This window comes from Leptopilina boulardi, unplaced genomic scaffold (assembly GCF_019393585.1).
Source record: "Leptopilina boulardi isolate dan_hultmark-lab unplaced genomic scaffold, ZJU_Lbou_2.1 LbouV2_102, whole genome shotgun sequence".
Classification (NCBI taxonomy): domain Eukaryota; kingdom Metazoa; phylum Arthropoda; class Insecta; order Hymenoptera; family Figitidae; genus Leptopilina; species Leptopilina boulardi.
The window spans coordinates 149,510-171,722 of NW_026137644.1; the positions used below are offsets into that span (position 1 = coordinate 149,510).

A 22,213-nucleotide genomic window follows, 5' to 3' on the forward strand; every position below is an offset into this window, starting at 1 on the left:
TCTCCAAAACTTAATTCAATTTTTTTTATTCTCCACTGACTGATTCTACACAAAAGGATTCTCCAATCTTGAATGAAAACGAAAATTTTTTGATCCACTTTTTATCTCTCCACAAATCGATTCTACACGAATAAACTCTCCAAAACTTAATTCAATTTTTTTTATTTTCCACTGACTGATTCTACACGAAAGGATTCTCCAATCTTGAATAAAAACTTAAAGTTTTAATTACACTTTTATCTCTTTACAAATCGACTCTACACGATTAAACTCTCCAAAACTTAATTCCATTTTTTTTACTCTTCACCGACTGATTCTACACGAAAGGATTCTTCAATCTTGAATAAAAACAAAAATTTTTGCATCCATTTTTTATCTCTTCAAACATCGATTCTACACGAATAAACTCGCCAAAATCTATTTCAATTTTTTTTACTCTCCACTGACTGATTCTACAGGAAATGATTCTCCAATCTTGAATAAAAACTTAAAGTTTTAATTCCACTTTTATCTCTCCACAAATCGACTCTACACGATTAAACTCTCCAAAACTTAATTCCATTTTTTTAACTCTTCACCGACTGATTCTACACGAAATGATTCTCCAATCTTGAATAAAAACGAAAATTATTTGATCCATTTTTTATCTCTCCACAAATCGATTCTACACGAATAAACTCTCCAAAACTTAATTCAATTTTTTTTACTCTCCACTGACTGATTCTACACGAAAGGATTCTCCAATCTTGAATAAAAAAAAAAATTTTTCATCCATTTTTTATCTCTTCAAACATCGATTCTACACGAATAAACTCGCCAAAATGTATTTCAATTTTTTTTACTCTCCACTGACTGATTCTACACGATAGGATTCGCCAATCTTCAAAAAAGCTTGAAGTTTTAGTTCCACTTTTTATCTCTCCATAAATCGACTGTACACGAATAAACTCTCCAAGACTTAATTCAATTTTTTTTATTCTCCACTGACTGATTCTACACGAAAGGATTCTCCAATCTTGAATAAAAACTAAAATTTTTTGATCCACTTTTTATCTCTCCACAAATCGACTCTACACGAGCAAACTCTCCAAAATTTATTTGAATTTTTTTTACTTTCCACTGACTGATTCTACACGAAATGATTCTCCAATCTTGAATAAAAACGAAAATTTTTTGATCCACTTTTATCTCTCCACAAATCGACTCTACATGAGTAAACTCTCCAAAATTTATTTCAATTTTTTTTACTCTCCATTGACTGATTCTACACGAAAGGATTCACCAATCTTGAATAAAAATTTAAAGTTCTAGTTCCAACTTTTTATCTCTCCACAAATCGACTCTACATGAGTAAACTCTCCAAAACTTAATTCAATTTTTTTATTCTCCACTGACTGATTCTACATGAAATGATTCTCCAATCTTGAATAAAAACGAAAATTATTTGATCCATTTTTTATCTCTCCACAAATCGATTCTACACGAATAAACTCTCCAAAACTTAATTCCATTTTTTTTACTCTTCACCGACTGATTCTACACGAAAGGATTCTCCAATCTTGAATAAAAACTTAAAGTTTTAATTCCACTTTTATCTCTCCACAAATCGACTCTACACGATTAAACTCTCCAAAACTTAATTCCATTTTTTTTACTCTTCACCGACTGATTCTACACGAAAGGATTCTTCAATCTTGAATAAAAACAAAAATTTTTTCATCCATTTTTTATCTCTCCACAAATCGATTCTACACGAATAAACTCTCCAAAACTTAATTCAATTTTTTTTACTCTCCACTGACTGATTCTACACGAAAGGATTCTCCAATCTTGAATAAAAAAAAAAATTTTTCATCCATTTTTTATCTCTTCAAACATCGATTCTACACGAATAAACTCGCCAAAATGTATTTCAATTTTTTTTACTCTCCACTGACTGATTCTACACGAAATGATTCTCCAATCTTGAATAAAAACGAAAATTATTTGATCCATTTTTTATCTCTCCACAAATCGATTCTACACGAATAAACTCTCCAAAACTTAATTCAATTTTTTTTATTCTCCACTGACTGATTCTACACGAAATGATTCTCCAATCTTGAATAAAAACGAAAATTATTTGATCCAATTTTTATCTCTCCACAAATCGACTCTACACGATTAAACTCTCCAAAACTTAATTCCATTTTTTTTACTCTTCACCGACTGATTCTACACGAAAGGATTCTTCAATCTTGAATAAAAACAAAAATTTTTGCATCCATTTTTTATCTCTTCAAACATCGATTCTACACGAATAAACTCGCCAAAATCTATTTCAATTTTTTTTACTCTCCACTGACTGATTCTACACGAAATGATTCTCCAATCTTGAATAAAAACTTAAAGTTTTAATTCCACTTTTATCTCTCCACAAATCGACTCTACACGATTAAACTCTCCAAAACTTAATTCCATTTTTTTTACTCTTCACCGACTGATTCTACACGAAATGATTCTCCAATCTTGAATAAAAACGAAAATTATTTGATCCATTTTTTATCTCTCCACAAATCGATTCTACACGAATAAACTCTCCAAAACTTAATTCAATTTTTTTTACTCTCCACTGACTGATTCTACACGAAAGGATTCTCCAATCTTGAATAAAAACTTAAAGTTTTAATTCCACTTTTATCTCTCCACAAATCGACTCTACACGATTAAACTCTCCAAAACTTAATTCAATTTTTTTTATTCTCCACTGACTGATTCTACACGAAAGGATTCTCCAATCTCGAATAAAAACGAAAATTATTTGATCCATTTTTTATCTCTCCACAAATCGATTCTACACGAATAAACTCTCCAAAACTTAATTCCATTTTTTTTACTCTTCACCGACAGATTCTACACGAAAGGATTCTCCAATCTTGAATAAAAACTTAAAGTTTTAATTCCACTTTTATCTCTCCACAAATCGACTCTACACGATTAAACTCTCCAAAACTTAATTCCATTTTTTTACTCTTCACCGACTGATTCTACACGAAAGGATTCTTCAATCTAGAATAAAAACAAAAATTTTTTCATCCATTTTTTATCTCTTCAAACATCGATTCTACACGAATAAACTCGCCAAAATCTATTTCAATTTTTTGTACTCTCCACTGACTGATTCTACACGATAGGATTCGCCAATCTTTAATAAAAACTTGAAGTTTTAGTTCCACTTTTTATCTCTCCACAAATCAACTGTACACGAATAAACTCTCCAAAACTTAATTCAATTTTTTTTATTCTCCACTGACTGATTCTACACGAAATGATTCTCGAATCTTGAATAAAAACGAAAATTATTTGATCCATTTTTTATCTCTCCAGAAATCGACTCTACACGAATAAACTCTCCAAAATTTATTTCAATTTTTTTTACTCTCCATTGACTGATTCTACACGAAAGGATTCACCAATCTTGAATAAAAATTTAAAGTTCTAGTTCCAACTTTTTATCTCTCCACAAATCGACTCTACATGAGTAAACTCTCCAAAACTTAATTCAATTTTTTTTATTCTCCACTGACTGATTCTACACAAAAGGATTCTCCAATCTTGAATGAAAACGAAAATTTTTTGATCCACTTTTTATCTCTCCACAAATCGATTCTACACGAATAAACTCTCCAAAACTTAATTCAATTTTTTTTATTTTCCACTGACTGATTCTACACGAGAGGATTCTCCAATCTTGAATAAAAACTTAAAGTTTTAATTACACTTTTATCTCTTTACAAATCGACTCTACACGATTAAACTCTCCAAAACTTAATTCCATTTTTTTTACTCTTCACCGACTGATTCTACACGAAAGGATTCTTCAATCTTGAATAAAAACAAAAATTTTTGCATCCATTTTTTATCTCTTCAAACATCGATTCTACACGAATAAACTCGCCAAAATCTATTTCAATTTTTTTTACTCTCCACTGACTGATTCTACAGGAAATGATTCTCCAATCTTGAATAAAAACTTAAAGTTTTAATTCCACTTTTATCTCTCCACAAATCGACTCTACACGATTAAACTCTCCAAAACTTAATTCCATTTTTTTAACTCTTCACCGACTGATTCTACACGAAATGATTCTCCAATCTTGAATAAAAACGAAAATTATTTGATCCATTTTTTATCTCTCCACAAATCGATTCTACACGAATAAACTCTCCAAAACTTAATTCAATTTTTTTTACTCTCCACTGACTGATTCTACACGAAAGGATTCTCCAATCTTGAATAAAAAAAAAAATTTTTCATCCATTTTTTATCTCTTCAAACATCGATTCTACACGAATAAACTCGCCAAAATGTATTTCAATTTTTTTTACTCTCCACTGACTGATTCTACACGATAGGATTCGCCAATCTTCAATAAAAACTTGAAGTTTTAGTTCCACTTTTTATCTCTCCATAAATCGACTGTACACGAATAAACTCTCCAAGACTTAATTCAATTTTTTTTATTCTCCACTGACTGATTCTACACGAAAGGATTCTCCAATCTTGAATAAAAACTAAAATTTTTTGATCCACTTTTTATCTCTCCACAAATCGACTCTACACGAGCAAACTCTCCAAAATTTATTTGAATTTTTTTTACTTTCCACTGACTGATTCTACACGAAATGATTCTCCAATCTTGAATAAAAACGAAAATTTTTTGATCCACTTTTATCTCTCCACAAATCGACTCTACATGAGTAAACTCTCCAAAATTTATTTCAATTTTTTTTACTCTCCATTGACTGATTCTACACGAAAGGATTCACCAATCTTGAATAAAAATTTAAAGTTCTAGTTCCAACTTTTTATCTCTCCACAAATCGACTCTACATGAGTAAACTCTCCAAAACTTAATTCAATTTTTTTATTCTCCACTGACTGATTCTACATGAAATGATTCTCCAATCTTGAATAAAAACGAAAATTATTTGATCCATTTTTTATCTCTCCACAAATCGATTCTACACGAATAAACTCTCCAAAACTTAATTCCATTTTTTTTACTCTTCACCGACTGATTCTACACGAAAGGATTCTCCAATCTTGAATAAAAACTTAAAGTTTTAATTCCACTTTTATCTCTCCACAAATCGACTCTACACGATTAAACTCTCCAAAACTTAATTCCATTTTTTTTACTCTTCACCGACTGATTCTACACGAAAGGATTCTTCAATCTTGAATAAAAACAAAAATTTTTTCATCCATTTTTTATCTCTTCAAACATCGATTCTACACGAATAAACTCGCCAAAATCTATTTCAATTTTTTGTACTCTCCACTGACTGATTCTACACGATAGGATTCGCCAATCTTTAATAAAAACTTGAAGTTTTAGTTCCACTTTTTATCTCTCCACAAATCAACTGTACACGAATAAACTCTCCAAAACTTAATTCAATTTTTTTTATTCTCCACTGACTGATTCTACACGAAATGATTCTCGAATCTTGAATAAAAACGAAAATTATTTGATCCATTTTTTATCTCTCCACAAATCGATTCTACACGAATAAACTCTCCAAAACTTAATTCAATTTTTTTTACTCTCCACTGACTGATTCTACACGAAAGGATTCTCCAATCTTGAATAAAAACTTAAAGTTTTAATTCCACTTTTATCTCTCCACAAATCGACTCTACACGATTAAACTCTCCAAAACTTAATTCAATTTTTTTTAATTTTCCACTGACTGATTCTACACGAAAGGATTCTCCAATCTTGAATAAAAACTAAAATTTTTTGATCTACTTTTTATCTCTCCACAAATCGACTCTACACGAGCAAACTCTCCAAAATTTACTTGAATTTTTTTTACTTTCCACTGACTGATTCTACACGAAATGATTCTCCAATCTTGAATAAAAACGAAAATTTTTTGATCCATTTTTTATCTCTTCAAACATCGATTCTACACGAATAAACTCTCCAAAACTTAATTCAATTTTTTTTATAATGCACTAACTGATTCTACACGAAAGGATTCTCCAATCTTGAATAAAAACTTAAAGTTTTAATTCTACTTTTATCTCTCCACAAATCGACTCTACACGATTAAACTCTCCAAAACTTAATTCAATTTTTTTTATTCTCCACTGACTGATTCTACACGAAAGGATTCTCCAATCTTGAATAAAAACTAAAATTTTTTGATCCACTTTTTATCTCTCCACAAATCGACTCTACACGAGCAAACTCTCCAAAATTAACTTGAATTTTTTTTACTTTCCACTGACTGATTCTATACGAAATGATTCTCCAATCGTGAATAAAAACGAAAATTTTTTGATACACTTTTTATCACTCCATAAATCGACTCTACACGAATAAACTCTCCAAAATTTATTTCAATTTTTTTTACTCTCCATTGACTGATTCTACACGAAAGGATTCACCAATCTTGAATAAAAATTTAAAGTTCTAGTTCCAACTTTTTTTCTCTCCACAAATCGACTCTACATGAGTAAACTCTCCAAAACTTAATTCAATTTTTTTTATTCTCCACTGACTGATTCTACACAAAAGGATTCTCCAATCTTGAATGAAAACGAAAATTTTTTGATCCACTTTTTATCTCTCCACAAATCGACTCTACACGAGCAAACTCTCCAAAACTTAATTCAATTTTTTTTATAATGCACTAACTGATTCTACACGAAAGGATTCTCCAATCTTGAATAAAAACTTAAAGTTTTAATTCTACTTTTATCTCTCCACAAATCGACTCTACACGATTAAACTCTCCAAAACTTAATTCAATTTTTTTTATTCTCCACTGATTGATTCTACACGAAAGGATTCTCCAATCTTGAATAAAAACTAAAATTTTTTGATCCACTTTTTATCTCTCCACAAATCGACTCTACACGAGCAAACTCTCCAAAATTTACTTGAATTTTTTTTACTTTCCACTGACTGATTCTACACGAAATGATTCTCCAATCTTGAATAAAAACTAAAATTTTGTGATCCTTTTCTTATCTTTTCAAACATCGATTCTACACGAATAAACCTCTCCAAAACCTATTTGAATTTTTTTTACTCTCCATCGACTGATTCTACACGTAAGGATTGGCCAATCTTTAATAAAATCTTAAATTTTTAGTTCCTCTTTTTATCTCTCCAGAAATCGACTACACGAGTAAGCTCTCCAAAACTTAATTCAATTTTTTTTATTCTCCACTGACTGATTCTACACGAAAGGATTCTCCAATCTTGAATAAAAACTAAAATTTTTTGATCCACTTTTTATGTTTTTACACTTTGACTCTACACTCATAAACTCTCCAAAATTTAATTCAAGTATTTTTCTATACCCACAGACTAATTCTATGTAAAGAAACTGTTTAAAATTAAATTAATGTCTTCCTCAACAGTGATCGATTCTTCACGAAGGAATTCCCCAAAATTAAATCAATTTTTTATTTCAACATACCATTTTTTTTATTTATAGTAATTGTGTTATTTAATTAATGAACAGGAAGTTAAACTCAGTTTTTATAAATTATAAATAGTGTTACCTGACCAATTTAATAGTTTGAATAAATGAATTAACGTAACTCAATAAATGAGTAATATAAAATTTTGGAAATTATTAAAATTAATTTTTGGTTGACAGGAATGTATATCATTTTATTTTTATTAATTATTGTAGCTTACAAAAGTAGTGAAGTATTAATTAGGAACAGACGGAAAAATCCATAATAAAAAATGTCTGTAATCACTGAACAAGTAGCCAATATAATTAGTTCTTAAATAATGCTGGGAATCAACAAAATTTAATTCTTTTTTGTTCTACGTCTCCGTTTTGGGGGAGGTGCTTGATCCTGTTTATCTTTTTTTACTTTTTTTATCGATCGTGTTTTTGTCATTTTCCCTTTTTCTGACGGCTTGACGCTGTTGGACTTCGAGAATGGTCGACCTCTTTTTTTCATTTTATTTTCAGGTGTGTTTTTTGCCCCTGCGTTGGACTTAACATTTCCCTTTTTTCGGACTTCTTTCTGTTTTCCTCGTTGGTGCCGCTCGTTCCCGGTGTTGTTTTATCTAAATTAATAATTCAAGTAAGTATTTTAGTTAAATTTTAGTTACTGAATTATTTGTATCTTCACTGTAAAAAGCTGCGATTCAAAATGATACGCATGAGGCTCATTTTGATACGCAACAAACATGGGCTAATGGCGCCACCTAACTGGCTCATTTTTGCTGCGTATCAAAATGAACCGCATGCGGATCATTTTGAGTCACAGGTTTTTACTGTGCGTTTCACACTTTAATATTGTAATTTTTATACATTTATACAAATCACCATACAAATCACCTGAAATTTCTTGGCTGTTCTCCTTCTCACTTTCTACATTTAATTTTGATTCTGCCTCTCTGTTATTATTACACTTATTTATATCGTGATTGTTTTCGTTGTTTTTCTCAATTTCGCTGTTATCGTTATTTTCGCAATGTTTTTGGCTGCTCTCGTTAGTGCCGATTGTCGTTAATCTTGTTTCCTCTGAAATATTTGTCCAAATATGTAAGTATTATTTTTTTAAGAAAGAAATTATAGAACCCCCATTTTATAAAGTTTTATTGATCTAAAAAAAATTTGTTTGGCCAAAAAAATAGACTAATATATTTTTGTGTTTTCCCTTGAATTAAAATTCAAAACAGAATTGTCAGATTGTGTCCAATTTTACAGATAATTTCGAAAAACTACTCAGAAACACGAAATAAAGGCGAAACATATTTTTTTTTGTTTCATATTTTTCTTGGGCAGTTTTTGACATTGTCTCAAAAATTTGAGTCAATTTGAAAATTTTCACAGCAGATTTTAATTCAGTGGAAAAATACATGAAAATATAGTAGTGTGGTATCTCGGCTAAAAAAATTTTTTATGTACTTGTGTTATTATTATTATTGGTTTATTATTATTATTTTGTATTTTATTTTTATTGTTTATATATTATTTTTAATATTATTATTTAAATTTTATTTTAATTTTATTGTTTTTATATTCAGAGGCTATATTTATATAAAATACCTGTTAAATCTAATTCAATGCCAAGAAAACCATCAATTAAGAAAGATGACTCTATAAAAAATTATTATTTTAATGTTAAATTTTGAAATGCACAAATAATTTTTAATTTCCACATGATGTATACATTACCTTTCGAAAGGAACTCCTCTTCAAGGCCATGTTCATTGAACAGAAATTCGTGAAAATCTATAATTTAATCAGATTTTCATTATCTTATTTTAAAAAAATTGCTTAAAAAATTATCGATCTGAATTTTTATTACCTGGTGTAGAAAGATTTGAATTTTGATTCGAGTTATCTGGCTGCGGCGTTACGCCCCGACCCACGTCCCTGCGCAATTTATCAGATACAGTTTCTAGAAAAAATATGGAGTTGTTAATTTATTATCAAGTTGTGCTAATCGGTTTACTTTAGTTCCATTAATGTTTTTTGAGTTTTTATATGCGAATTTTTTATGACCTTCTGTATTTTTGTTCTTTTCCATCATAGAGGTTTCCAACAAAAGTTCACTCTCATTTTCTGAGTCTAAAATTTTTTACATATAATTACATATGTATATAGGTAATAATAATAAAAATATACATATTACTAAATTTAATTTTGTTTTCTTACGTACACATTTGATATAATATATTGTCATAAGCTAAGCGTCGATTAGAATTAATTACAGTTTGTAAGAATCCTTTCAAAGACAATCTAAATTTGAATTTATAAATATTTATTATTTTTTATATAAAAAGTTCTAAAATATTTTAAAAAATTTGTGCGCTAACTATCACTTCTAAATTTAAATCAATAAAAGATTATTAAATTCATTAGTGACACTGCGCTACTAATTCACACTAGTTATAAAAATGTTTCTCTTAGTTAATGAAATAAATAATAAAACTGATAATAAAATACTCCCTAACAACAATGGATGTTCTAGGATATCCTACGAATGTCATATTCATATCCGGAAATTAGAATATCTTTAGGATGTCTTCAGGATATCCACGGATATTCGTGGGACATCCTATGGATATCCTAATTTCCGGGTATCCCTACGACGTCCACAGGATATCCTGAATATCCGGTTGCTCTTAGGGCTCATATAAATCAGTAGCTTAGTTTTAATCGTCATCAATCCGATAATTATTGATTAACAATTTTTTTTACTTGTTTACTGTAAGTTTCTCTTGTTGATTTTTAATGAAATCTTTGTCCATGCTCCAACGCGAATTCCTACTTTGTCTCAATTTTTTTCCCCATTAATTACTCTCTCTAGCTTCTGATCTTCTTTCTTAATCAGCTTATCGAGTACTTGTAAAAATAAAAAATAAAATTACGCTATGTTGTAATCAGGGTTGGTACAAAAATCTGATTTTAAAATTCAATGACATTTTCAGGTTTTCCAGGACTAGTTTCAGAAATTTCAAGGTTAATTTTACACATATATTTTTCGTATAAATATCTAATTATTTTATTAATCATTGACAAATTTCCAATTTATTCTTTATAAATACACAACCAATTAAAATATGAGGGATCATCCATTTTTTATGAATGTAAAACATCTTAAAATATAAAATTCATGGAAACTAACAATTTTTTGTTAATTTTTTTTAAAGTTAATCGGAAGAATAAAACTTAAAAAAATCATTTTGTCAAAATTTTATTTAGATATTTCTAAAAAAAGTGTCATTTTCAATGTTGCATAAGAATTTGATTAAGTTCTAAAATAATAAACGCTTCTTCACGTTCTTAGAATTATTTTATCAGTAAAATGATTTTTAAAATTCTAATAAATTTACTTTATGTATTTTTCTTAAATAAATCCAAATAATATCAAGTTTTATATATTTTACAAAATTGCTATCAACATAAAAAAATTTTTCCAAATTTTTAAATTTTTTAGTATAATTTTGACAACTTGTATTTTTCAAGAAAAAGTTACCTGTTAATGTTTCTCATTCTGTATAAAGAGTACCTTTAAAATATAAACCTAAGAACATGAAAAAACGTTAATTATTTTTGAACTTATTCAAATTTTTATGAAAGATTGAAAATGACAATTGGAATTCGTAAAAAATTCTGACAAAAACAGGAAATTTTTGTGAATTCCTGGAATTTCATTTATTTTACTTTATAAAACTTGAAAAATAAAAAAAAAATTTCTCGGCTATAGTTACAGATATCTTCAATTTATTCAATTGTATTTATCTGAATTATTGGAACTCTTATGTTAGAATAATCGAAAGATATATAACTCTTTTGGGTTGATTAAACGCACACCTCTATTTTAATTTCAATATTACAGAAATATTTAATTTCATTTTTTTAACCTTGAAAAAACCTAGAAAAGTCAGGGAATTTGTTTCTGAAACCTGAGAAATGTTCAATTTTTAACTAATTTGTATCAGTGATTGACTTTTTTCTATTAGTTGGTTAAATTTTACTAATGAATTAATGAAAAAAAAATTTTTATTAATGGATCAAAAAAATGTAATGTAATGATTTCAGAAATGCAAGCCATTTTTTGGATGACCAAATGAAAAATAATTAATAAATATTACTTCTAATATTTTTCTATGAATTTTTTTTCTTTTTTTATGAAAAATAATTTCTAAAAAACTTGGAAAAATATCATTATTTGGCCTGGAAAAGTTAGGGGATTTTCATAATGGAAAAGCGCAACAATCCTGGTTTAGTCAATGTGGTCAATGTTTAAACTCACTGATGTACTTCATGATTGTTGGGTCCGACACTTGCAGGAATGATGCAATTAGTGTATTAAAAAGCGTTTCTGCAAACGGATCCATTCGTTCAGTACAATAAAATGAGTTCACAGATTCTGATAATGGTATCCATTTTCTCCTTAAATACGTCATGTAATTGTTAACAAGTGGAACTTCATGAGCAACTTTGTCAGCTTCACTTTGAATAATCGTTAATCCATCTTGGAAATGTGAGAGTGACGCTAAAGGCAATCCCAGTGACATCCACAATATTTCATTGTAATTGTCAGAAATACCAAGCAATTTCCACTGTTTTAACAATTCCTGTACATATGATTGTTTTGAGGAAATAAATATATTTTTTGTATAATTTTTTTAATAATATCCCAAGAAGGCATTAATTGTGGATGATACATCCCAGATATTTTTTTAACATACCTCCAGAATAAAGATTTCTTTAATTCAAAAAATCAATTTCTTTGACAAATTTTTATTTAATATAAATAAATTTTTTTTCAAACAACTCATCTTTGTTAAAAAAATTATTTTCGTTTCATAGAAATTTGGCCATTTGAGAAGAATACACTTTTTGGTACTTCCAAGTATCCTTGGAAATAAAAATAAATTTTTAGCTGAAATTTTGAGGGATGATAGAGAAGGGTTCAATTAATTGCGCTGTCCTCCTCATTAACTATAATTTTACGGAAAAATAATAAAAATAAAGCAATAAATAGTGATCTAATGTATCTTCGTCACGTGGGACTTTCCCACATGGCCTTAAATTCAAAGAAATGTTTCTTTGACCATATGACAATGCAGAAATTTCTTTGATTTAATACACAAATTTTTTTCCATCAAAAAAACTTTCTTTGAATCGAAGAAATTTTCTTTTAATGAGAGGCACTGGTGAAATTTCAGCCTATTAAAATTATTATTGTTAAAGGGTGTCAATTTTTTTTCTTTCATAATTTAGGACCCAAAATTAATATATTAATATATATTATTAAAATTGAAAAAAAAATTTTTTGGCCATTTTAGAACATTTATTTTTTGAAAAAATTAAAATTTTTTAAAATCCATGCGATTGATTGTTCATAATCATGAAAAAATCGTATAAAAAATTTGACAATGAAAAATAACGAAAATTGTGGAAGGAGTTGTTTTTTAAGGAATTAACACTAAAACTAAAAAAAATTCAAATTGAATATTTTTAGGGGTAATAATTTTTTTGTGACATTTTTTTACAACCTAAAATCGTATTCCACTGTGAAAAAAAAAAAATTTTTAACTATTTTACAATTTTTTTTTTTTTAATTTTTTCATTTTTTAAAAAAATTTACATTTTTTAAAATCCACGCGCCTGATTGTTCAGAATTATGAAAAAAACTTATGCAAAAATCGTCAATAAAAAATAATTAAAATTGTGAGAGATGTTTAAATTTATATTTTTCGAGATTTTTGAAGTTTATTGAAAGAAATTATTAACAAATTTAGTAGTATAGCAACACGGGTTCTAGCGCAGTTACCGACCGAGGTCGGTAAAGTAGGAATCTGTTTTACCGACATTTTTTACCTGCGTTGCAATGTGGTGTAGTTCTAATTTTCACCGCTAGATGGCGCCACTTTATTTTGGCGGCCAATTTAAACTGGCTTGCAATGTGGTAATTTTTTTTCTCACACATTTTTACCTGCGTTGCAATGTGGTGTAGTTCTAATTTTCACCGCTAGATGGCGCCACTTTATTTTGGCGGCCAATTTAAACTGGCTTGCAATGTGGTAATTTTTTTTTCTCACACATTTTTACCTGCGTTGCAATACTGTGTTCTTCTTTACCGATCGTTTTAATTCTCGTTGCCACCGCTAGATGGCGCCACTTTTTTTTGGCGGCCAATTTAAAATTGCTTCGAATTTGGTAATTTTTTTCTCAACCATTTTTACCTGCCTTGCAATATTGTGTTCTTTTATACCGGCCGTCTTAATTCTCATTGTCACCGGTATATGGCACCACTTTATTTTGGCAGCCAATTTAAAATTGCTTGGAATTTGTATAATTTTTAAATATCTCGCAAATTTTACCTACCGAATTATTACCTGTTGCCGTCAATAGATGGCCTCACTTAAAAATTATAAACTTAAAAAGGTGTATTGGAAGTGGGGCGTTTTAAATTTTAGCGCCAATGATGGCGTCTTTATTTAAATTTGCTTGGAAGTAGTTGCACCCTGATCTATCAACACTTCATTTCATTCAGTTAGTTCGGGGAATCCCCAGGCTTTACGCGCCTGTCAGCGGAGCGCGCAGGGATGGGTGTGTTTAGTTGCGCGCGGCTGTTAGGTAGTGGGGAGCGGCTGAGGTGGGGTGCGCCATAGTGGGGAGCGGTTGAGGTGGGGTGCGCCATAGTGGGGAACAGGGTATAAGGCGGGCAGCGCAAGCCACCAGCAGCATTATCTTGTGTTCACAGGTACAGCATAGATCGTCTATAGAGAAGAGTAGCAGTTCAAGAAGATTTTTCCACACTTTTTAATACTTTTATTTCAGTTTTTTTCTTCTGTTTTATTTTGTCTGTTTCAGTTTTTTTTTCTTATTTTTTTTGTTTCAGATTTTCTTCTGTTTCAGGTTTGTTCTTTTGTTTCAGGTTTGTTCTTTTGTTTCAGGTTTGTTCTTTTGTTTTAGGTTTAAGTGTATATATTGTATCTCTTTTTTTCTTAGTCTTAGGGTTTTCGTTATACGTTTTAAGGTTTAGAATTAAGATTCTTCGTTTGTAAAAAAAAATGCCAAAGGTTAATTCTCCAAAAAAATCACGGAAACGAATTCAGGTAAATGAATTCAATGAAGTTTGCCAAGAATGTGACAATTTTATAAAAATCGCGGAAAATCAACTCATCTCCACTATGGGAAAGACTGGAGATGATAGATTTGTTAACGCATTTGAATGGCAAAACAAGTGTCAACGTTATAAAAATGTAATGAGAACATTTTCGCGTAAATTTGATTTTTTCCCACATCAAAAATCGAGATATCTAAATTTATGCCAAAAGCTTGAATACTTGCGTTGCAATTTTGATGCGTTAATGAAGCGTGGTGCAGGAGTGCAAATGAATGACAGAATAAAGTGGGTGAATTTTGATGAGGCTTTTGAGGGTCGATTACAAAGTAGTGCTATCATTAATGTAGATTACAAGGACATTAATGAGTTCCTTGATGATGCTTTTGTTTTATTTCAGATTAATATTGAAAAAGCTTTAAACAAATTTGGTCCAATAAAAGTATATACCGTGTTAGGTGCAAAATTCAAAAAAGATTCAATAGATGGTAGAGAAGAAATATCTGATTTAAAAACATTTACCGCAAAAACTGCTGAAATCTTAAATACAACCCCGTTAGATGACTGGTATAATGTTAATGTTAAACAAGTTACTTTGAGAAGAATTGAAGAGTTCCAAGAGAAAGATTCTAATTGGAAACTTGATTCGATTCAAAGATTAGAGGTTAACATTAACAAGTACAACCCTATGCGCGCAAGTTCTTACATTGACTTACCACTTCCAATAAAACGTAAAAAAGCCTGTATTAATGTGCAAAACATAGATAATCAGTGTTTTAAATGGGCAATACTATCAGCTTTATACCCACCTTTGAGAGATGCTGACCGCGTTTCAAAATACAGACAGTATGAAGAAACGCTTAATTTTACTGGAATTAAATTTCCTGTCGCACTTAAAGATATTTCTAAATTTGAGGCTCTGAACAACATTTCAGTAAATGTATACGGTCTTAGCAAAAGAGATAAAAAGTTTACCGTTTCACCTCTACATCTTTCATCTCAAAAAAAGTTTACTCATGTAAATATGTTACTAATTGAAGACCACTACATAGATGAAAATCTTATTGATGATGAAGAGAGGGAGTCTGATAATGTAACTATCATTTCATTCAACTACCATTATGTCTGGATAAAGGACTTATCGAGACTAGTAAGTTCGGATTTATCAAAGCAGAAAAATAAAAAGTACATATGTGATCGCTGTTTACACTATTTTCTTAATGAACAAAAGCTTACAAGCCATGAAGAAAATTGTAGAAAAATGAACGAGACAAGAATTAGGCTACCGGAAGAAGGAAAAAATTTTGTTGAATTTAAAAATTTCCAGAACAAGGAGCGTGTTCCTTTTATTATTTATGCGGATTGTGAGAGTTTATTAATTCCTGCTGATATACCACAAGAGATCAATAATACTGAGGTTTTCCAAAATCATAAAACGCTCAGTATTGGTTACTACTTGAAGTGTGGTTTTGATGACTCATTGTCCATGTACAAAGCATCTCCAATAGATGAGGAGAATCCTGCAAAGTGGTTTTCAAAGGAGTTAAAGAATTTATCAGATAATCTTAATATGAGATTTAAAAACCCTATTCCAATGAAAGTGCTAAGTCGACAAGAACTGGTTGATTTTAGAAATGTAAATACATGTCATATTTGTAGAAAGAAAATCAAGTATGGGGATGTAAAAGTAAGAGACCACTGTCATCTAACAGGGAAGTATCGTGGGCCCGCGCATCAAGAGTGCAACATTAATTATCACGAATCACAGGTTATACCTGTTGTTTTTCATAACCTGAGTGGTTATGACGCGCATTTCATAATTGAATCTATTGCTACGGAATTTGAAGGCAAAGTTGATCTGCTTCCCATAAATAAAGAGAAGTATATCAGTTTTACAAAAAATATTAAGGATAGTGTTATAAAATTTCGCTTTATTGATTCATTTAAATTTATGGCATCATCATTGGACAAATTAGCGTCCTACCTCGATGAATACAAAATTGTAAGTTCAGTATTTTTTAATTACAGCAACGATAAAATTAAATTGTTAACTCGTAAAGGAGTTTTTCCTTACGAATATATTGATTCACGGGAAAAACTTGAAGAGACTCAATTACCACCAAAAGAAAAATTTTATAGTACGTTAAATGATTCAAATGTTTCCGACGAAGATTATGCACATGCGCAGAAAGTGTGGACCGAATTCAATTGTCAAAATCTCGGCGACTACGTGTATTTGTATATGCAAACAGATGTACTGTTACTTGCAGATATTTTCGAAAATTTCCGAAATCAGTGTTTACTCGCATACGGTCTTGATGCAGCGCATTATTATACAACACCAGGTTTAACATGGGATGCTATGTTAAAGTATACGAATATAAAATTGGAACTCCTCACAGACATTGATATGGTGATGTTTGTTGAACGTGGAATTAGAGGTGGAATAAGTCAATGTACCAATCGGTACGCAAAAGCAAATAATCCTTACATGGAAGAATATAATGAAAATGAGGAAACATCTTACATCGTATACTTTGACGCAAATAACTTGTATGGTTGGGCCATGATTCAATCACTTCCATATGGTGGCTTTGAGTGGGAAGAAAATATTGACAATTCTTTTGATTTTAACGTTCCAGATGATGGGCCAATAGGTTACATTTTGGAAGTCGACTTAGATTATCCGGAAGAACTTCATGAAAAACATAGTGATTTTCCGTTTTGTCCTGAACGCTCAAAGCCACCAGGGTCAAAAGAGCCGAAGCTTCTAACTACCCTTCTACCGAAGCGAAAGCATGTTCTCCATTACCGTGCTTTGAAGCAAGCTGTAGCCAACGGCCTAGTATTAATTCAAATTCATCGCGTTTTAAAATTTCAGCAAGCCATGTGGTTAAAAAATTACATTGATTTTAATACAACTCAACGAACTAATGCTAATAATGAGTTTGAAAAAAACTTGTTTAAATTAATGAACAACGCGGTATTTGGCAAAACAATGGAGAACGTGCGAAAACATGTTGATATAAAACTTGTGACAAAGTGGCAGGGTAGATATGGAGCTGAAGCATTCATTGCGAAACCTAATTTCCACAGCAGGGCCATTTTTAACGAGAACTTGGTTGCTGTGGAGCTTAGAAAAATGGAAGTTTTGATGAACAAACCACTTTATGTTGGTTTGACTGTTTTGGATGTGTCAAAAACTTTAATTTACAACTTTCATTACGATTACATGCTAAAAAAGTATGATGGAAAAAATTTAAAACTGTTGTACACCGACACCGATAGCCTTATTTATGAAATCAAATGCTCTAATATTTATAGAGACATGAAAGAAGATATTCACAAATTCGATACTTCGGATTATCCAGTAAATAATGTGTACAATATTCCGCAAGCCAACAAAAAAATTTTAGGACTTATGAAAGATGAGTGCAGCGGGAAAATTGTAACTGAATTTGTTGGCTTGCGGAGTAAAATGTACAGTGTGCGAGTGGAAGATCAAGATTTTATTAAAAAAGCAAAAGGTGTGAAATCCGCAGTTGTAAAGAAAACTATTACCTTTGATGACTACACGTATTGTTTACGAAATGTTAAAATGCAATCGCGAACTCAATATTGTATCAGATCGAAACTTCACAATGTTCAAACTTTAAAACAAACAAAAGTAGCTTTAAGTCCTTACGATGATAAAAGATTTTTGTTAGATAATAGTACAGATACCCTTGCATGGGGACATTGTAAAATTAGACAAATTAACGATGAAGCTATGGAATTGTAAATAGATGATAATGATGATGATGATGATGATTTGGGAAGATAAAGGTGTTTTAATAAAAGATACTGTACATTTTATATTATGTTTATTTATTAGAACCTTAATCTAGTTACATTTTTAACTTTATTTTAACTATTTTTAACTTTATTTTAACTATTTTTAACTTTTTTTAACTATATTTAACTTTATTTTAACTATATTTAACTTTATTTTAACTATTTTTAACTTATCTTTAACTATTTTTAACTTTTTTTAACTATATTTAACTTTATTTTAACTTATCTTTAACTATTTTTAACTTTATTTTAACTTTATTTTAACTATTTTTATATATATATTACATATCAGATTTTTTTATCCAACTATTGTGTGAGTTGTCAAATCCAAGCCATTTTACATATACATTGTTGCCACGGCTTTTAAGGACTTTCTCGACGAGGTAAACATCTGGATATTTAACTTTTAATAGTTCTTCTTCGTAGAAACCACCTTCGATTGGCTGATTTTCATAATCTGAAAGTTTGTATGTAACTGGTTTTGTTCGTTTTACTTGATCTACAGTGAATATTTCCGTTGTCCAGTTGGGGGTGTATCCTTTTTCAAAGATGTTTTTATGTTTGCTGACTCGAACTCTATCTCCAACTTTAAATTTTTGTCTTCTCATTAGAATTTTTCTTAATTTACGGATACGTCTCATCAGTTCTCTTGTATCTTCTACGGTGACATCTTTAGGTTTCATACCAATCGTACGATGTTTTTTATTATTGTACTTTGATATGAGAATTGGTAAAAGATTAAACCATTTGTAATTGCCTTGTAAGTTGAATTCAGGCCACATCATATTTTTTAGAGTGCGGTTAAACCTTTCAACAATTGATGCTTTTAAATTACTATAAGTCGAATAGAGATTAATATTGAATTCTTGCATTAAACTCTGAAATTCAGAGTTATAAAATTCCTTGCCTCTATCAGTGTGTAAATTTTTTGGAATACGACCTTCTTTTAATATTAATTTCATGGCTGAAGAAATATCTTTTCCATTTTTACTTTTTACAGGTACAGCCCAGGCATATTTGGAAAATATGTCTATTACTGTGAGCATGTATTTGAAACCTTTATTGGAATAGGAGTAAGGTATCATTTCTACCAAATCTGCTTGCCAGGTTTCATCTATGCCACGCATTTGAACTTTACGACGAGGATAATTCCTTCTCGCTTGTTTATGCAGTTCAGTTACAACTGTTAACTTTTTATCATTCATCATTTGGAATAAATGTAGTTTCCTTGATAATAATATTTTGTTGTAATTTAATTTGTTTTAGTTTTTCGTTAACTCTATCTTCAACAACTTGTACTAAAATATTCAAATCATCAATGGCTGATCTTAATGAAGATATAATTTGAAAGATAGTTTTTATCTCGTTTCGGATAATTTGTTGTACAAGTCGTAAATTTACTGCATCATGCAGCTCTTCAGCATCTTGAACGTTACAAAGTCTTTTGCCTTCAATATTGTAATCTCCACTTGGAGTAACTTTAAATCCAATACCAGAAGGTCCAGGCAGTCCACGACTTGCAGAGGCAACACGTCGTGTTAAAGAATGTCCGAACACATCAATGCTCATTGTAATACTAAGCACTTCTTCTTTATGCTCTCTCTTAATATATAATTCGAGCTTCACGAAGTTCTTCGATAATTGACATAATCTCATTATTATGACTTGGATTACCAGCTTGCTGTGATCCTATGAGTAGTCGTAAACGGTCAACGAGTTCATTTGGATCATCCCAATAGATGTAGTCTGGATTAAATTGTCTTTTTGCAATCATAAATTGTGGTAATATATTTTTATGCTTCTTTAAAGAACCACCACCACCACCACTTTTCTTTGGTGTACTTTTGATAAGTTTTGCAATAACATCAGTGTACTTGGAAGTTCTACTTATGTTGACAGATTCACTTGGACTATAATTTTTTCGATGTGCATTCGTAGCAATGAGAATTTCTTTGTAATTTAAAAAATCATCTGAACTTATTAAAGCTTCTTTTGGTTTTTGTTTAAATAATAGTTCGAGTAACCCAGCAGTTTTTAAATAATTTTTCTTTCCAACAAGCTTAATATGTGAACCTTCAAATTCAATAGGTGTATCACCAATCATAAAAGAACCGTTGGCAAGTTTACGTACTCCATAAACCGTATCTAAAAACAGTTTTCTATTTTTATCTAACATAAAAATAAATTTATTTGTAATTTTTTCATAATCTTCTTCTTTTTCAAAGTTATTACTCTTATCAAGAAAAGTTGAATTTAGTAAAGTTTTATCAAATTCTTCATCATCGTCAACAGCAGTTGAAAAAGAGAAATCATTAATATCTTTCTTGAATTTTTCAATTTTAACATTTTTGAAAGGAGTTTCAGTTACATTTGCCAACTTTTGAAGAGGTGTAACTATTGGTTGCAGAGTTTCTTTTAACAATGTCTCTGCAGCCTCTTTACCCATTTTAAGTAAGCGATGTTTTCGTCTAATAGCGTCGCTTGCTTTTGCTATTTGACGCAATGTTTCTTGCTCTTTTCGATACATGTTTTCGTCTTGATAACATAAACTATACTAATTTAAAATGAAATAAAGTCCTTATATTTATAGTGTAATAAAGCAATCAAATCCCTTTCTATATCTTCCCTCATTAAAATTCCTATCTTTATCAATAACGACAAATCCATATTTATCAGATTTCCAACATTCTGAACATAAATCACGAAATTGAGTATAAGACATGTCTGTATTTACATGATCTTCGTAGACATGTTTTAAATTTTTTTCATCTTGTCTAAAAAGCACCAGTAAATTTACATTATCTCGGACTAGATGTTTTGGAATACGAGCATATGTTTGACACAAGTAGAAACTGTCAACATTTACATGTCTACCCATACAAAAGAAAGCTCTAACATTGTCTTGCTTTTCACAAGCAATATCATCAAAGATGAATATTGAGTTTGGTTTAGCATCTTTTGGAGATACTACTTCTTCATGCTCACTAAATGGAAAGTATTCAATTCCATCCACGTCATGAATTACATTTTTCAAAAATTGATATTTTGGCTGCTGCAGAGATTTAGAGTATAGATAAATATTTTCAAAACTTAAACCATTTGGATGTATAATTAAAGAGAGAAGAGCGTTTGTTTTACCACAATTTGAGGGACCACAAAAGACAGCTCGGATGCTATCTGAAAACAAGCTACCATGACGTTGAATTTTTTTCTCACTACTTTCAACGTCAATACTTGTGATTGGGAGTGCTACAGGTTGTTTCGTGAACTGCATCTTGACAGTAACTGCTCTGTAAACTATAAATACTCGGCTTTTATAGTCTTACAGTCAGTTGCATATCAAACTTCATAGAGTGTAGAATGATTTTACATCGAAGTGATAAAAAACATCTTTGTCGTGGTAGAGGATTAGTTAACCGTATTATCAATAGTTTACCTTTTGAATTACATTTACCTGGATACCAATTCTGTGGACCCGGTACAAAGTTGACAAAAAGATTGGCACGTGGTGATAAAGGTGTTAACCCATTAGACGCTGCATGTAAAGCACATGACATTGCATATTCACAAAATAGAGAAAACATTGAAGCAAGAAACGTTGCAGACCAAGAGCTAGCTGAAAAGGCGTGGCAACGTGTTACAGCTAAGGATTCTAGTATCAGTGAAAAGGCAGCAGCTTTAGCGATATCTGGAACGATGAAAGCTAAATCAACGTTAGGTATGGGAATGAAAAGAAAGAAAAAGTCTTTAATTAGGAAGAAAAAA

At 30.2% G+C, this 22,213-nt stretch overlaps 3 protein-coding genes across 3 annotated transcripts; 1 reads left to right on the top strand and 2 right to left on the bottom strand.

The window, feature by feature from the left end:
* Positions 1 to 7,844: 7,844 nt before the first annotated feature.
* On the bottom strand, positions 7,845 to 12,056 carry LOC127291674 (putative mediator of RNA polymerase II transcription subunit 29). The gene is made up of 5 exons (XM_051320894.1): positions 11,792 to 12,056; positions 9,338 to 9,430; positions 9,205 to 9,261; positions 8,362 to 8,547; positions 7,845 to 8,087 (listed from the first exon to the last, which is right to left on the bottom strand). Exons 1-5 carry the CDS (start codon positions 12,054 to 12,056, stop codon positions 7,975 to 7,977), a joined length of 714 nt encoding a protein of 237 aa, XP_051176851.1. The 3' UTR covers positions 7,845 to 7,974.
* Positions 12,057 to 14,861: 2,805 nt separating this feature from the next.
* On the top strand, positions 14,862 to 18,395 carry LOC127291680 (uncharacterized). Its single transcript, XM_051320906.1, has one exon. It carries the CDS (start codon positions 14,862 to 14,864, stop codon positions 18,393 to 18,395), a length of 3,534 nt encoding a protein of 1,177 aa, XP_051176863.1.
* A 1,656-nt stretch (positions 18,396 to 20,051) lies between these two features.
* On the bottom strand, positions 20,052 to 20,975 carry LOC127291686 (uncharacterized). The gene is made up of 3 exons (XM_051320918.1): positions 20,681 to 20,975; positions 20,261 to 20,593; positions 20,052 to 20,194 (listed from the first exon to the last, which is right to left on the bottom strand). The coding sequence occupies exons 1-3, from the start codon at positions 20,973 to 20,975 to the stop codon at positions 20,052 to 20,054; spliced, it is 771 nt and encodes a 256-aa protein (XP_051176875.1).
* Positions 20,976 to 22,213: the final 1,238 nt, after the last annotated feature.

Excerpts from the sequence above, each read along its gene's own strand:
- LOC127291674 (XM_051320894.1), bottom strand. The coding sequence starts at position 12,056 with ATGTCACTGGGATTGCCTTTAGCGTCACTCTCACATTTCCAAGATGGA. Across the intron at positions 9,262-9,337 it reads TTCAAATCTTTCTACACCAG|ATTTTCACGAATTTCTGTTC; the intron begins GTAATAAAAATT and ends ATTAAATTATAG. Across the intron at positions 8,088-8,361 it reads GAACAGCCAAGAAATTTCAG|ATAAAACAACACCGGGAACG; the intron begins GTGATTTGTATG and ends TTATTAATTTAG.
- LOC127291680 (XM_051320906.1), top strand. The coding sequence starts at position 14,862 with ATGAAGCGTGGTGCAGGAGTGCAAATGAATGACAGAATAAAGTGGGTG.
- LOC127291686 (XM_051320918.1), bottom strand. The coding sequence starts at position 20,975 with ATGTATCGAAAAGAGCAAGAAACATTGCGTCAAATAGCAAAAGCAAGC. Across the intron at positions 20,594-20,680 it reads TTCAACTTTTCTTGATAAGA|ATACGGTTTATGGAGTACGT; the intron begins GTAATAACTTTG and ends AACTGTTTTTAG. Across the intron at positions 20,195-20,260 it reads GAAAAGTGGTGGTGGTGGTG|ACTACATCTATTGGGATGAT; the intron begins GTTCTTTAAAGA and ends AATTTAATCCAG.